Source organism: Lampetra fluviatilis, chromosome 28 (assembly GCF_964198595.1).
Source record: "Lampetra fluviatilis chromosome 28, kcLamFluv1.1, whole genome shotgun sequence".
Taxonomy (NCBI): Eukaryota; Metazoa; Chordata; class Hyperoartia; order Petromyzontiformes; family Petromyzontidae; genus Lampetra; species Lampetra fluviatilis.
The window spans coordinates 12,594,925-12,610,242 of record NC_136302.1 but is presented as its reverse complement, the minus strand read 5'-3'; the positions used below and the strand labels follow the sequence as shown (position 1 = coordinate 12,610,242).

Below are 15,318 nucleotides of genomic sequence, written 5' to 3'. Positions count from 1 at the left end.
GTCTTTAAGGTGTCCGTGATCCTGTGGAGGTGCGGGTTGGTGGATCACGCGGGGAGTTCTGCAGTTGCCTCGAACTCGCCCAGTGAGCTGCTGGGGATGGTGGGGTGAGGAGGAGTGGCGTGGTGAGGTGAGGCGTGGTGAGGAGTGGCGGGGTGAGGAATGGCGCGGTGAGGAGTGAGTGTGAGCCAGGCGGCCGAGTTGACGAGATATCCGTTTATTGAGTTCAGCAGTGCAGGTTACATCAGCAAGAAGACCCGCAAGTAGAAACAGGTACAAAATTAGTAGAACGCCACAATATACACACCTTGAGCTCTCTGGGATTACAAAACGCTCCCAAATATAGGGGGGGGAGGGCAGGGAGGGAGTGGCGCAGGGCCCCCGCCCCGACCCTCACCTGCCCAGCCCTCAGCCCGACCCTCACCTGCCCGACACTCACCTCCCAGCCCGACCCTCACCTGCCCGACCCTCACCTGCCCAGCCCCCAGCCCGTCACTCACCTGCCCAGCCCGTCACTCACCTGCCCAGCCCAACACTCACCTGCCCAGCCCCCAGCCCGACCCTCACCTGCCCAGCCCCCAGCCCGACACTCACCTGCCCGACACTCACCTGCCCAGCCCGTCACTCACCTGCCCGACCCTCAGTGCTCCCCCGACTCACAACGACGACGGTCAATGGCAAACGCGCTCGCGGCAACAACAACAACACAACAATAATAATACAAATAATAATAACGACGACGACGACGATCACGACAACAACTCAGTGTTAACAGGTAGGCGCGTTCCCTGGCGACGGTGTCGGTTAGGCGGTGATGAGGAGCCGATTCGTGGTGACTTGGTGGTGGTGGTGGCGAGGGGGGGATGGATGAGTGAATTTGGGGGGCTGTTCCAAGCCCCCCCCCCCCTCCAACCTCAACACCCTCGCGTGGCTAGCGACGGGCAGAGGGGGGTGGGCTGCTTGGGACAGACTCTCGATGAAGAACGGCCCGGACATGGCGTCATCCCGGCTGTGGGGTGCTGGGCGCCTCGACTCCCGTGACGGCGCGGGGCGGGGCGGCAGTGGCGGCAGGGACAGCCCTACGGCTACAATCAGCTGGGCTCGATCCCCAACTACTCGGGACGCCTTCCCGTGCGGAGGATGCACTTCCCCCCTCCCCCCCTCGGGGAGTTTTTCTCCCACGGCCAACAGCGTCCCCACGGCACCTCCGATCCGCTGTGCGTCGGAGGCGCCGAGCTCCTTGGAGGGGGACCGGCTGCCCCCCCCCCCCGAGCTCCGAACTGCCGCGCGTCCACTCGGAGCGACTTCTGCGGAGTGAACGCAGCCCCATAGACACCGCGTCGCATCTTACACTCCCCCCCGCGCGAGGAGCGGTGGCGTAGTGGTTAGCGCACTCGTGCCACGAACCCGGCGAAGCCGAGCTCGATTCCCGGCCACAGCTGACGTCAATGGTGATTATCGCGACGGGTACGTGGGGTGTGTAGCTATTGGCACTGGGGGAGACAAAGGCGGCCGGGCGTGGTGCTGGCCACCACACCACCCCCTCGTGTGCCGTCAGGACTTCACAAGTGCTTGCTAATGGCGCTTGCCCCAACGAGCCGTATGGGCTTACAAGGGGGCTCTTTGCCCGCATGCACGCTGTGTGTGTGTGTGGAAATGAGTGCGTATCGGCGTGCGCGTCATTAAAGAATTAAAATGTAATCATCAGTGATTTAACGATTCAACTCTCCACGATTCGATCGACCAATCGATCCTTTGCGGTGCGTGTAGAATCTACAGTGGTATGAATATATAATCTATAGTGGTATAAAAAACATGAGTAAAAAATAATCAACTCTTACGCAGACGATTCTATGAATGCACCGTGGGCATAAGAATCGATTTTAACCGATGAATCGATGCGTCCCTCCTGATGACAAATTTCCCCATCCGTCGTGCACGTCAATCATGCGCATCCGAGCTGCACATTTACAGAGCGTACCCAAAAAAACACGCGCATCCCCCCCCCACCTCACCCCCATTCCACTATGCACAGTGCACCTAGACGCTCGCTAACCAATCAAAACGCGCATGGGCCTGCCTGATTTTTATGGAGGGAAAAAAACATACAAGAGGCCAATTGTATATTTTTCTCCTTCCCTTTAAGGCCACAGTGTTGTTACCGACACGAAACGTGTTGAGTTTATTTTTTGTTAATTGTGCTTGTGCACCAATGCAGTGTCACAAAAATATCAATTACATTTTATTGGGTGCACTTTGTAAATGTGCAGCTGCTAAGAACACTGGATCAGCATTCACAATGAGGAATGGGTGGAGCCAGCTGGAGCCAGGTGGAGCTTGGAGTAATTGGGTGGAGCAGTTGGAGCTGAGAGGTCTCCGTGTGGCATCCAGGAACCCAAGGGGAGCGCTCCACGCATATGACCCTGCACCACCAGGCACCACGAGGAGAATCATCAGTGTGTGTGTGAGAATGTGTGTGTGCCAATATTTGTGTATGTGGTCATGCAGTCTGCATGCCCAGCCACCGCATGCCAAAACAGCTTTTGTTCGGCCGGAATAGAGGGGGCTAAACAGACGCAGCACGGGCTAGAGAAGAGATGGAGTGATGTGGTACAGGAGGTTGTGGAGCTGAGTGGACTTGCCGATGACCGGTACCAGTAGTGTCAAGATCGGCCTCTATGGAGGAGGCTCGTGAAGGACGCTACTGGGCAGCTGGAGGCAGTCGCCTTCCAGCAACAACGGAGGGCGGAGGAGCGACGCTCACAACGAGCACCAGGCGACTAAAGCACAGCAAGCTGGCATAGCAGGGGGCACAGGTGGTGCATCGGCCACTCATCTCAGTCAGTCAACCCATGGCACCTGGGTCTGTCCCGTGACCTTCTGCCAGTGGGCGTTCGATACTTCACGTGGCCTTAACGTGTACACAGCCTGGCACAAGCACCGTGGTGACGTCACCATCACTCGGGGCGAATGGCGGCTGCTGTTGTGTGTGAGCGTGCGTGTATGGGTGTACGCGAGCGTGTGTGTAGTTGAGTGTACGTGTGTACGTGAGCGTACCGGAGCGTCACAATGGGGGTGGTCAGCGCGAGGAGGAGCAGTGGAGCAGCGGGGGCCGGTGGAGGGCGTCAGCGAGGAGGTCCACGGGGTGGCCCCCCACCTCGAGGTCGCGCACGCAGCCCACGAGGCCCACGGTGGAGCCGGGCGGCAGGCGCGGTGCACGGCGCCGCTCCGCCGTACCGCCTGCACGGCACACGGCACGCGTTATCACGTGGCACGCGTCACGTGGTACATCGTCACACGGCACGACGTCACACGGCATGAGTCATCACGTGGCACGCGTCACGTGGTACATCGTCACACGGCACGTCGTCACACGGCACGTGTCACGTGGTACATCGTCACGCGGCACGTCGTCACACGGCATGAGTCATCACACGGCACATGGTCACACGGTACAATGTCACAAAGCACATCATCACACGACACAATCAGTGGACGAGTGAGTGAGTTGGCGGATGAGTGGATGACACGGTTGGTGAGTGAGACAGGTGGATGCCACGGTTGGTGAGTGCACGAGCGAGTGACCGAGTTGGTGAGCGAGTGGGGGGTGTGAGTGGGGTCGGGTGAATGGGCAGGAAAGTGGACGTGCCGTGTGTGTCGCGCGGTGTGTGTCACGCGGTGTGTGTCACGCGGTGTGTGTCTGCGTGCGGGGCGTGCAACGTGCCGAGCCAGAGGGCCCCGTCCGTGTCGAGCTGCGTGGCTCCGCCCGCGGCCGTCCCCGTCACGGCCTCCGCATCTCCGACCTGCAGCCACCCGTCCTGCTGGTGCCTGCAGCACAGTACATTGCAATAAACAGCAATATAGACAAAGATCCCCCATGTAGCCTTAACAGGATGTTCGGGCAAGTGCTGTCAGCGAGCATCAATGAAGGCAGGCACAGCACACAAGTGCTGATGTTTCCACACCGCACCAGGTACTGATTTTAGACTGAGTCGACCTCAGAGAAGCCGAGGACCGGTTGGCCGTGAGCGCGAATCGAACTCGGGTCGCCGGGTTCGCAGTGCAGCGTGCTAACCGCTGCACCACCGCTCCCTACAATAGCAACATGGACACACACGCAGACCCAGAGCGGTCCACCACCGCCATCACCACGGAGGCCGCAAGCGCCACCACCGCGCCACGTACCTCCAGGCCTTGATGCGGACCCAGGCCTTGGAGTCGGCGGGCAGCGGGGCGGACAGCAGGCCCGGGCGGGAGCCCAGGTACCAGGTGAAGTGCACGCGGCCACCGCTCAGCGCGAGGCCCAGGTAATCGGAGCCCTCGCGGGCCTTGCCCTGCCACAGCAGCAGGCCCGGCCTGCCGCCGGCGCGCACGCTCAGCGCCAGCGAGTTGTTCTGCTGCGACTTCACGCTGTGCACGCACGCACACACGTGGTGACACACACACACGCACACACGTGGTGACACACACACACGTGGTGACACACACGCACACACGTGGTGACACACACACACGTGGTGACACACACGCACACACGTGGTGACACACACACACGCACACACGTGGTGACACACACACGTGGTGACACACACGCACACAGGTGGTGACACACACGCACACACGTGGTAACACACACGTGGTAACACACACGTGGTGACACACACGCACACAGGTGGTGACACACACGCACACACGTGGTAACACACACGTGGTGACACACACGCACACACGTGGTAACACACACGTGGTGACACACACGTGGTGACACACACGCACACACGTGGTGACACACATGCACGCGTGGCGACACACACGTGAATACGGGGTGATGCACGCGCACGCGTGGCGACATGCCACAGGTATGTAAAGCATCGTATGATTAAGTCGTACCTGTGCTTGATGGCGTTGTAAAACTCCACGTGAGTTTTCCCATCGAACGCAATCGCGATGCTGTCGCTCTGATCCCGCTGCTCCAGGGCTGTTGGCGTAACCACAACAACAACGACAATTAAACACAACAACAACAACAAACAAATCCGGTGATTATCCTGCCGGAATTTCCAATTTTGTCCCTTCGAAGGTCATTACTCTGGGGGGGTCAAGGGGCAGATGCAGAAATTAAATGTTGGCCGCACAAACACCACCACCACCACCGCGTCCACGGGCCTCACCGTTTTCACAGGTGCGGCCGGAAAACCCGCGCGGACACAGGCACTCGTAGAGCTCCAGCTGGGGCCGGCACTGCCCGCCGTTGCGGCACGGGTTCTGGCCGGACGTGCACGGGTGCTGCACGAAGTTGGTGATGTCTACGGCGGCGCGGTGCCCCTCGGTGAGGCTCGGCACGACCGTGCCGCCGATCGAGAGCTGCGGGGGAGCGAGCGCAGCGGAGGGGGAGAGGAGGAGGAGGAAGGTTCCTTCGTTGTCTGTGACGGTCGGCGGTTAAACCCTCGCGGGGGGGGGGGGGGGCGTGGGGGAGGATGTACGACGTGATGGTCCATCCAGAACGGCATTCCAAGTCGGTGTTCTGGAATTGGTTTTGGTAGCGAGCGGAACGCGTTTGCTTGATACAGTACCGGCGTGTCCGCCACCACGTAGGCGGACACGTAGGCGGCCAGGCGTGGTGCTAGCCACCACCCCCTCGTATGCTGTGCCGGCCTTCATAAATGTTCGCTGACAGCTCTTGCCCCAACAGTCTGTTCAGGCTACATGGGGGATCTTTGTTGTAAACCAGGGCACGAGCATCCCTTTGGCAAGGGCTAACAAACAAATCAAATCTGGTGGAGAAATCTCACGAAACCAACACAAACATCAACAAACCATTCCAGGAAGATTTCCTGAAAAGTATTTTTTTCCACCCATCCACATCCCTACCCCCTCCATGTCTCACAAACACACAAAGACAAAGATCCCCCATATAGCCCGAACAGACTTTTGTTGGGGCAAGTGTTGTTAGCGAGCACCTATGCAGACCGACACAGCACACGGGGGGAGGGTGGGGGTGTGGACAGTAGCTCGTCCGGCAGATATTCGTGACACTGCTGTTGGCCATGAGCGGAGTCGGCGTACGGTACGTCCAGTAGACGTACAACCACAACTTTCCACCGATGTTATCCAAACGTTTCCCAGGTGCCATAATCACTGCACATCACCGCAGGGGAGACAAAGGTGGCCGAAAATTTGTTCTGACCAGGCGCTCGCTAACAGCACCATCACCATCATCGGTCACGGCCATTAGTTTCCTGCTCACGGCTAACATCAGTGGCGGGCCGATATAAGACACGGTCCCGGACCTCCCCTAGATCGACTCGGCCTTAAAGTCCCGGCGTGGCGGGTGCGGCGCACCTGCTGGATGGCGCCTGTGAGCCCCGTGGTGATGGCGGCCGCCCGTGCAAACTTCTTGAAGTCGGGCGCTCCCCCGACGTAGAATGGCTCCTTCACGTTGAGTGACGTGTGGGGGCTCTATGGGGGGGCGGGGGGGGGGGGAGAGACAGGGGCACGGTCATGGTCCGTGCGGTATTTGTGAATGCTTTAAGGTTGAGAGTGTTAATGCGATAGTAACGGGGGGGGGGGCGGGAGGCGGGGGGGGCACGGTGAAGGGCCGTGATGACGATCCGCCGGGGACGCCGATCGCCCCGGACGGCCACTCCTCGGCTTCCGTGGCGCAGATTAAAAACCTCCGACGACAAACGCGACGGAAAATCCGAGCGTGGTTGGTGAATCTGGAAGCTGACGCGGTCGCCTGTGGATGGGCCGCATGTCTGTGAGTGCGAGTCCATCCGTGCGTGAGCGTTCTTGCATACCGGGGACTCCCCGGTGAGCGGGCGGCCCTGGTTGATGGTCATGGAGCCGGAGCGGCCGCTGCGCTGCACATTCACCACGTGCCACACGCCCAGCGGGAGCCGCTCGGCGCTCCTGCTCGTCACACCACGGCACGTGCACACGCACACACACGCACCACGCACACGCACACGGGCACACACACACCACGCACGTGCACACGCACACACACACACGCACCACGCACACGCACACACGCACCACGCACACGCACACGGGCACACACACACCACGCACGTGCACACGCACACACACACACGCACCACGCACACGGGCACACACACACCACGCACACACACACACGCACCACGCACACGCACACGGGCACACACACACCACGGCACGTGCACAAGCGGGCACACGCGGGTACACACATGGGCATACATATACGTGAGTAGACACATACAGAAAGACAAAGATCCCCATATAGCCGCACCAGGTACTAATCTTAGACTGAGTCGACCTAGGAGAGGCCCTGGACCAGTACAGATGATCGTCACCGGTATTGGTGGTGGCCTTGAGCGAGACTCAAAGCCAGCTTCCCACGTACACACACGCGCGTACTCACACACGGCAACAGCGGCACGCTCTCCTTGGCATGGGAAGCCGCCGACCGCCCCCCCCCCCCCCCCCGGTGTCCCTCGAGGCGGCAGCACCCCGCACCTGATGACGGCGGGGCCCTTGCCCAGGTCGAACTTGAACTCCAGGAAGCCGTTGACGAGGTTGAGGGACACAAAGTCCCCGCGCCCGTCCGTCTGGTGGCCGTTGTAGAGGATCATGCCGTCCTTCTCCTGGCTCAGGAAGGACACCTCCAGCGTCAGCTTGCTCCTGCGGTGGAAGGGGGGGGCGGGGGAGGGAGGGGGATTCGTCACCGTCGAGAGAAGAGAAGATGGCCGGCGTGGTCGAGACTACCGACGGAGTTGTGGCCGATGGCGGGAACCGCACGGCCGCCGCCAATTCCAGAACGCCGTTTGCGGATGCACCGTACACCGTACATCCTCTGCCGCTCCCCCCCTCGCCCCCGCCGAGACCGCGATAGTTTAACCGCTGACCTCGGAGCAAACGAAGGAATATTCCTCCTCCTCTCCCCCTCCTCGCTCGCTCCCCCGCAGCTGTCACAGCCGTCCCGAGCCTCACCGAGGGACACCGCTCGCGCACAGGAGCCGGATGGATCGTGGCATCGCGAGGCCGTGAGAGATGACGACGGCTTGGCGAGGCCTTCACCCGACCACGACCACGACGACGACGATGATGATGTGTGCGGGATGACGTGGCGGCTGGGATGCGAGGGCGACGCTTCCCGGTGACACGCGGGCGGCGGAGTAGCGCGCGTGCCCCCCCCCCCCCCCACCCAGCCCCACTCACTGGTGCGTGGAGCTGACGGATTCCAGGCTCTCGCGCTCGATGTACGACGTGAGGCCGTTGAAGGCCGGGATGAAGGCCGCGGTCTTGTCCACCGCCACGTCTGGGAGGAGGGGACAGGGCACGTGAGCGCGGCTCGCTCGCCACGCAAGGCAACGCGGAGCTCGACCGTAACCTCGGCGCCAGGGCCTCGGCCTGACTCGGTGGCACAGCTACAAAGACAAAAAACCCCGTCGAGTCTTCAACAGACTGTCGGGGCAAATTCTCTCAACACGAGGGAGTGGGTGGCCAACACCACGCCCGGCCGCTTTTGTTTCCCCAATGCTCATGTTATTTGTGCATCGCACCAGGTACTCATTTGAGGCTGAGTCGACCTAGTGGATGCCCAGGACCCCGATCAGGTATTCATCACCGATGTTGGCCATAAGTAGGAATCGAACACGGGTCGCCGGGTTCGTGGCGCAGCGCGCCAACCGCCACGCCACCGCTCCGCGGAGCGACACGCACACGCACACACGCGCACGCACACACGCGTCACACAGACACACACGCACACACACGTGCATACGCACGACCCATGTCACACGCACACACACGCACGCACGACCCGTGTCACACACACACGCACACACGACCCGCGTCACGCACACAAACGGGCACACGCGCACACGCACGACCCGCTTGACGCACACGCGCACACACGCGCTGCCCGCCCCCACCGCCCCCCCCCCCACGCCCCGCGCACCTCGGTCACAGAGCTTGCCCTCGCGCCCCAGCGGGCACTCGCACTTGAAGCCGCCCTGCGGCAGCACGAGGCAGCGCGACGACGGGTGGCACGGGCTGGGCTCACACGCGCTGCTCGCGTTGGCACACGTCGGGCCTGGGGGGATAAACAAGAGGTGGTGGACGTGGTGGTGGACGTGGTGGTGGTGGTGGTTGCGGTGGTAGAGGTGGTGGTGGAGAATGCATGTCCGTGCATGGGTACATTTCAGTGTGAGGTGCAGTGTGCACGTGTGTGCATGTGTGTGCGTATGTGCGTGCGTGTGTGTGTGTGCGTCTGCGTGTGTGTGTGCGCATGTGTGTGTGCGTGTGTGTACGTGTGTGTGCGCGTGTGTGTGTGTGTGCGTGTGTGTGCGTGTGTGTGCGTGTGTGGGCGCGTGTGTGTGTGTGTGTGCGTGTGTGTGCGTGTGTATGCGCGTGTGTGTGTGTGTGCGTGCGTGTGTGTGTGCGTGTGCGCGTGTGTGCGTGTGTGTGCGTGTGCGTGCTCACCGGTGAACCCTTTGTGGCAGATGCACTGGTACGCCTCGGCTTCCCTCATCCGGCACACGGCCTTGTTGTGGCACGGGTTGGGGCGGCACGGGTTGTTGCCGCACTCCCCGATGCCCTGGCCGTACCGCACCTCGCCGCCCTGGATCTGCACAACGGCGCCAGCGTGAGCGCCGGCGACAACCGCCCCGTGGCTCGCAAGCGACGCGCAAGATCGCGAGGTCATATCCTGTTCAGGGGCGGTTGACTCAGCCAAACATCATCATCATCATCCCTCCGGGGTGGATAACACGAGTACTACTTTGTGGGGAAGTCAACAGCAGTTATCCTGTGGATATACTCAACCCCATCATAGGCATGTGAAATTTACACCACTGGCTTTGCAGGGCTGTAAACGGGAGATGAGCACGAATGTGTCAATGCTCATTTCAGCCAGGAACTCACTCCTGTCTTGTTTCCACACACACACACACCACACGCACACACGCACACACACACACACGCGTGTGTGCGCGTGTGTGTGCGTGTGGAACTTCTCTCCCACCGTACGTAGCCAACCGTGCTCATCGGAGGCGCGGGGAAAGGACGACAAACACATTCAGACGCATTCCCATCATGCACACACACAAAAGGCAGAGTTCCCGCCCCGTTTCGCCTCAACACCCTGTTGGGGCAAGTGCTGTCAGCGAGCGCCTATTGATGCATACGCGAGAGGGCGGGCGGCGCGAGCGACGCTACCTGCAGGTTGTAGGCGACGTCGTTGACGAGCAGCTGAGTCAGGCAGCCCGTGAGTCCCCGCTGCACCAGCGCCTGCTGCTTCACACTGGTGGGGGGCAGCGGTGGGTGGGGGGGGCAGTGATGCCGTGGGGGGGGGGGCAGGGGACGCAGAGGGATTGGTGGGGCAGCGATCGGGGGTCTGTGCAGCCGCGACAATTTGTTTTGTATGCCACGGTTTGCCGGGTGCAAGGCCCGAAAAGGCGCAAGCTGTGAAAAGCGGCCAGCAACAATTGGTACCATCAAGGCTATTGTCACCATCGTTGTCGTTGTTGTTGTTGTTCTCAGAGCGAGGGGGAGGGAAGAACGGACCAGGGCTTCGCTTGAGCCGGCACACCACATCCGGTATGCCGCTCGCCTTGTGCACGTGGCTACTGGTTTACGACGCGGTGAGAAATTAAGGCGCAGTAACCACCCCTCCAGTCCACCAACCCACACCGCCCCCCCTCCCCGCCCCAGGCCCCCCGCCCCCCGCGGTTTGCGCTCACGTTTGCATGACGTTGGCGGGTGCCCCCCCTATGAAGAGGTCGCTGTCGAGGTTGAGACCCTCGGAGCCGGGGGGGCTCTCTCCCTCCACGGGGATCTCCTTCTCCACGGAGAGGGAGCCGGTGCGCCGGGTGCGCTGCACTTCCACGCGGAACCAGCGGCCCAGCTGCAGCCTCAAGCGGCTCGTGATCACCGCCATGCCCGAGCCCAGGTTGTACCTGAGAGAGGGGGGGGGGGATGACGAAGATTGTCAGATGCGCTTCCGAGGCCGTCTGGAACGCTCTTTCCTTCCGATATTAGGAGGCCATTGGAGCTGTGCACTTTGAAATCCTCATCGTCTAGAATCTAGATTGCCAAACTCGTTTCTTCAGAGCTGCTTTGTGTGTTTAGTTTGTTGTCCTTCCCCCGCACTCGCGATTAGCACGAATGGCGACGTGCTGTGTGAAAGAAGTCAAATCTGCATACAAAAACATATTCATAGTCAAAGCTGTTCATTCACAGATTTTACTTTCGCGAAATTCGATTATTCTCGGCGTTATCTTTATAATATCTCTCTCAGAGTGAGAATCTTTATTTGTTCTGGACGAGGAATCCGATGAGCTATGAAGCTCTTTCTCACAGATGTCCAGTAGAGGCGGGTCAATGAGTTAAAACAACAACAACACACACAACAACACAACAACACATATCAACGATATGAATGCAAAGCAGATAAAAGGTAGGCAAGGCACTAAAAATAATTGAATAAGTGTACAAGTATAGATTACGTGACTACATAATTTCCTCCCGATTTTTCAACACTAAAAACGCGCCTTCTAAGTTGAAAACTAATGTCTTTATAAACCTTACCTCTGGTTCACGCGGTTGGCTACGCATGGCGCGAGACAAGGTCTACACAGCACGTGCAAGCCTGGGCAAGGCGTCACGTGGCCTGCAACCGAGCACTGTGGAGGCGAGGGTTGGCGGGCCACCGCGCACATTTTAATTCATTTGTATCGAATAAAAGTTGTTTTTTTGCGGGGGGTGGGGGGTCAGGGGGGCTGGGTGGTCGCTGACCGCAGCTGGACGACTCCGTTGACGAGCGCAATCGAGAAGAAGTCGCCGACTTGCGCCTGGCCGCTGTAGAGCAGGAGGCCCGTGGGCCGCATCGAGCGGAACAGCAGGCTCACGCGCACCGTGTAGAAGGCCTCGATCGGTTCGAAGGCCAGGAAGGACTCTCCGCCGAACGCCGGATGGTGGTAGCGGACCTCTGCGGAGCACCGCCGACGGTGGGGTTGGAACGTCGCGTTCGCAACGCAAACGTACACAAACGTGAATCCAGCATCGGCTTGCGGGTGCCGCTCACTAAAGGCGCTGTTAAAAGCTCTACGGGGAGTCTTTGTACGAGTGGAACGATCTGTGCATGCACAACTGTATCAGGCGATTGGGGCCACTGCCAGAAACGTCGCCTATGATTTTAATAATAATTTACTATTATTTTAATTGTAAGGCGACTGCCAATGCAGTATGACCTATGAACGCATCAACGAGGGGGACAGGGGGTGCTGGACCTGCCTTGTTCACAGACGGCGCCGCCACGCCCGACGGGGCAGATGCAAGTGTAGCCCGAGGGCTTCTCGGGGCGGCACTGGCCCCAGTGGAGGCACGGGTTGGTGGTGCAGTCGTCGCTCTCCTGCGGGCCGGGCCGCCGCTGCTTCGGTGACGGAGCCGCGGACGGCGCCGCCGGAGGAGCGGCGGAAGGAGCGGGAGGAGGAGCGAGAGGAGGAGCGCGCTGCCGAGTTACCGCGGAGGCGGTCGCCGCCGCGGCCGGGAGCAAGGAGACGGTGGCGGCCGTAGGGGGCGGCGTCGCTGGGAGGGGGAGAGATGTCGCGCGTCAGTCGCGGGGATCTCCGTGTCTGACCTGGTGAGCGCTGGGCGCAAGATCCCATACGATCCCCCGCGATCCCGCGCGATCTCCCACGATCCCGTGGCGTGCGGGCCGTACCGGGCGTGAGGAGCGAGACGTGTCCGTGCTCGGGCTTCGTCACGACGATGCCTCTCTTCCTCTGCGAGCGCAGCACCTTGAGCAGCGCCCTCCGCACCGCCTCCGCCGAGACGTGCGAGTCTGGGGGGTGTGGAGACGCGGGGCGCAGGGTCAGAGTGCGAGCGCTGCTACCGCTACCGCTGCTGCCACCACTACATAAAATCACCACCTTTACAGCCACCAATATTACCACTACCACCGCTACCGCCACTACCACCGCAATCGCAACCACAACCAATACTGCCACCGCTACCACTACCGCAACCACCACCGCAGCTACCGCCACCACTACCACCGCTGCCGCCACGAATACCATACCACGACCAACATCACTATCACTACGGCTACCGTTAACATGAGCGTTACCACTACCGTGACCATTATCACCACGGTTACCACTGGCACTACTCTTACTACGACCGCTGGCAACGCTTATTCCTGCACCACCACCAACACCACCATTAACGCCACCACGAGAAACCACAACCATCATCGCAACGATCACCACCGCATTCTCGCTGTGCTATCCTGCGCCGCGTCCGATTGGCTCTTACTGGGATCAAAGTGCAACTCCACGTCGGCCTGGACGTGGCCGTTGGAAGGCGCGGACGCGAAGCGGAGCACGCGGGCGCTGCGGAACCATTTTTGCACCTCCGAGTGCAGCAGCATGTCGCTGAGCTGCACATGCAACACACAAAGACAAAGACCCCCGCCCACAGGGTAGCCTTGACAAACCGTCAGGGCAAGTGTTGTTTGCGAGCAGCACCTATGAAGGCTGGAACGGCACACGCGGGGGATTGGTGGCCGGCACCACGCCCGGCCGCCTTCGTCACCCCATTGGCGATGTTTACACACCGCACCAGGTACTCGTTTAAGGCTGCGTCGACCTGGGGGTAGGCCCAGGACCGGTTCAGATATTTGTCGGCAGTGTTAGGTGTAAGAGGGACTCAAACTTGCGTTGCTTGGTTCAACGCACAGTGCCCTGACCACACATGCACACGCACGCTCACACGCACGCTCACACGCGCGCACACACGTGCACGCGTGCTCACACGCACACGCACGCTCACACGCATGCTCACACGCACACACGCACATGCACGCTCACACGCACGCTCACACGCACACACGCACATGCACGCTCACACGCACACGCGCGCACACACGCGCACGCGCGTGCACACTCACGCCGTTCTCGGTGCTGCTCCGCGTCTCCGCGAACTGCTCGGACGTCGGGTCCGAGAGCCACGGTCCGAACGTCGTCTCGGTGCCCTCGAGCTCCTCGATGGACAGCTGGGCCAGCACGACGCGCGTCGCTGCACACGACCGCGCACGTGCACACACACACACACGTGCACACACACACACGCACACGTGCACACACACACACACACGCGCACACGCGCACACACACACACGCGCACACATACGCGCACACCGCCACGGCACACGTTCACGTGAAGACGTGCTCACTGACGCGGCAAGCAAGTATGCGAAACTGGTTCGCTCACTCGTTCGCACACTCACTCATCATCACCCTCTTTACCTCTGCGCGTCGTCCCCGAGTTACCCCCAACAAGTTGTCACGTCACCACCACGTGACCACCACGTCACCACCACGTGACCCCCACGTCACCACCACGTGACCACCACGTCACCACCACGTGACCCCCACGTCACCACCACGTCACCACCACGTGACCCCCACGTCACCGCCACGTGACCCCCACGTCACCACCACGTGACCCCCACGTCACCCCTACGTGACCCCCACGTCACCACCACGTCACCACCACCACATCGTCACACCCACGTGACCCCCACGTCACACCCACGTCACCAACACGTCACACTCACGTCACCACCACGTCACCACCACGTCATCCCCACGTCACCCCCACATCACCACCACGTGACCCCCACATTGCCGCGTGGCCCCCGGCACCTGGGCAGGCGGAGGCGGCGGGGTCGGTGGCCAGGGTGCGCCCATCGGGGCAGCAGCCGAAGGCGGAGTTCTCGCAGGAGGAGCGCTCCGCGATGGAGCCGTTGGCGGCCGGCACGGGGACCGGCTTCACCGCTCCTTCCCCGGTGGCTACCGGTGTGGCGCGGGAGACAGAGAGAGATGCGAGTGGTGAACCACAAAATTGGCCGTGTGAGATCGCATTTTGAGCCCGGTAGAAAATCTATAATTAGTGTCCCCGTGATTATTGTTATGGCACAGAGGCAAGAACGATTACACAACACAAAGAAACCAGCACGGAGACACAATCACAACTGTGCCGACTGCCACTGCTGTGCGGTACTGTCTGTGTGTGTGTGTGCGCCGCTGTGTGTGCGCCGCCGTCTCACCGGTGCCGCTGGCTGTGCCGCCACCGCCGCCACTGCCCTCCTGGTCCGAGCCATCGCCGCTGTTCGAGCCACTGCCCTCCTCCTCCGGTGGGGGCAGCGCCTCCACCTCGTCCTGGCACCCGGCGCCGGTGACACCATCAGTATCGCCGACGTGCGTCTCTGTATGTGCGTGTGTCTCTGTATGTGTGTTTCCGTGTGCGTGTGTCTCTGTATGTGTGTTTCCG

At 60.8% G+C, this 15,318-nt stretch overlaps 1 protein-coding gene across 3 annotated transcripts in view; it reads right to left on the bottom strand.

Annotated features, from left to right (window-relative positions):
* Positions 1 to 207: 207 nt before the first annotated feature.
* AGRN (agrin) overlaps positions 208 to 15,318 on the bottom strand; it is a 122,889-nt gene continuing 107,778 nt past the window's right edge. For 2 of the 3 annotated variants that reach the window (XM_078869771.1, XM_078869772.1), the window contains 21 exons: positions 15,095 to 15,206; positions 14,691 to 14,837; positions 13,934 to 14,061; positions 13,300 to 13,423; positions 12,707 to 12,826; positions 12,277 to 12,570; positions 11,779 to 11,971; positions 10,725 to 10,940; positions 10,201 to 10,285; positions 9,466 to 9,610; positions 8,942 to 9,076; positions 8,200 to 8,299; positions 7,498 to 7,662; positions 6,798 to 6,909; positions 6,340 to 6,456; positions 5,169 to 5,361; positions 4,888 to 4,975; positions 4,183 to 4,407; positions 3,722 to 3,825; positions 3,055 to 3,237; positions 208 to 2,420 (listed from right to left, as the gene is read on the bottom strand). In XM_078869771.1, the coding sequence (XP_078725897.1) occupies positions 3,077 to 3,237; positions 3,722 to 3,825; positions 4,183 to 4,407; positions 4,888 to 4,975; positions 5,169 to 5,361; positions 6,340 to 6,456; positions 6,798 to 6,909; positions 7,498 to 7,662; positions 8,200 to 8,299; positions 8,942 to 9,076; positions 9,466 to 9,610; positions 10,201 to 10,285; positions 10,725 to 10,940; positions 11,779 to 11,971; positions 12,277 to 12,570; positions 12,707 to 12,826; positions 13,300 to 13,423; positions 13,934 to 14,061; positions 14,691 to 14,837; positions 15,095 to 15,206 (2,964 nt within the window). In that variant the 3' untranslated portion in view covers positions 208 to 2,420; positions 3,055 to 3,076. The remainder of the gene's footprint in view (positions 2,421 to 3,054; positions 3,238 to 3,721; positions 3,826 to 4,182; positions 4,408 to 4,887; positions 4,976 to 5,168; positions 5,362 to 6,339; positions 6,457 to 6,797; positions 6,910 to 7,497; positions 7,663 to 8,199; positions 8,300 to 8,941; positions 9,077 to 9,465; positions 9,611 to 10,200; positions 10,286 to 10,724; positions 10,941 to 11,778; positions 11,972 to 12,276; positions 12,571 to 12,706; positions 12,827 to 13,299; positions 13,424 to 13,933; positions 14,062 to 14,690; positions 14,838 to 15,094; positions 15,207 to 15,318) is intronic. The other variant, XR_013639414.1, reaches the window with a different exon arrangement.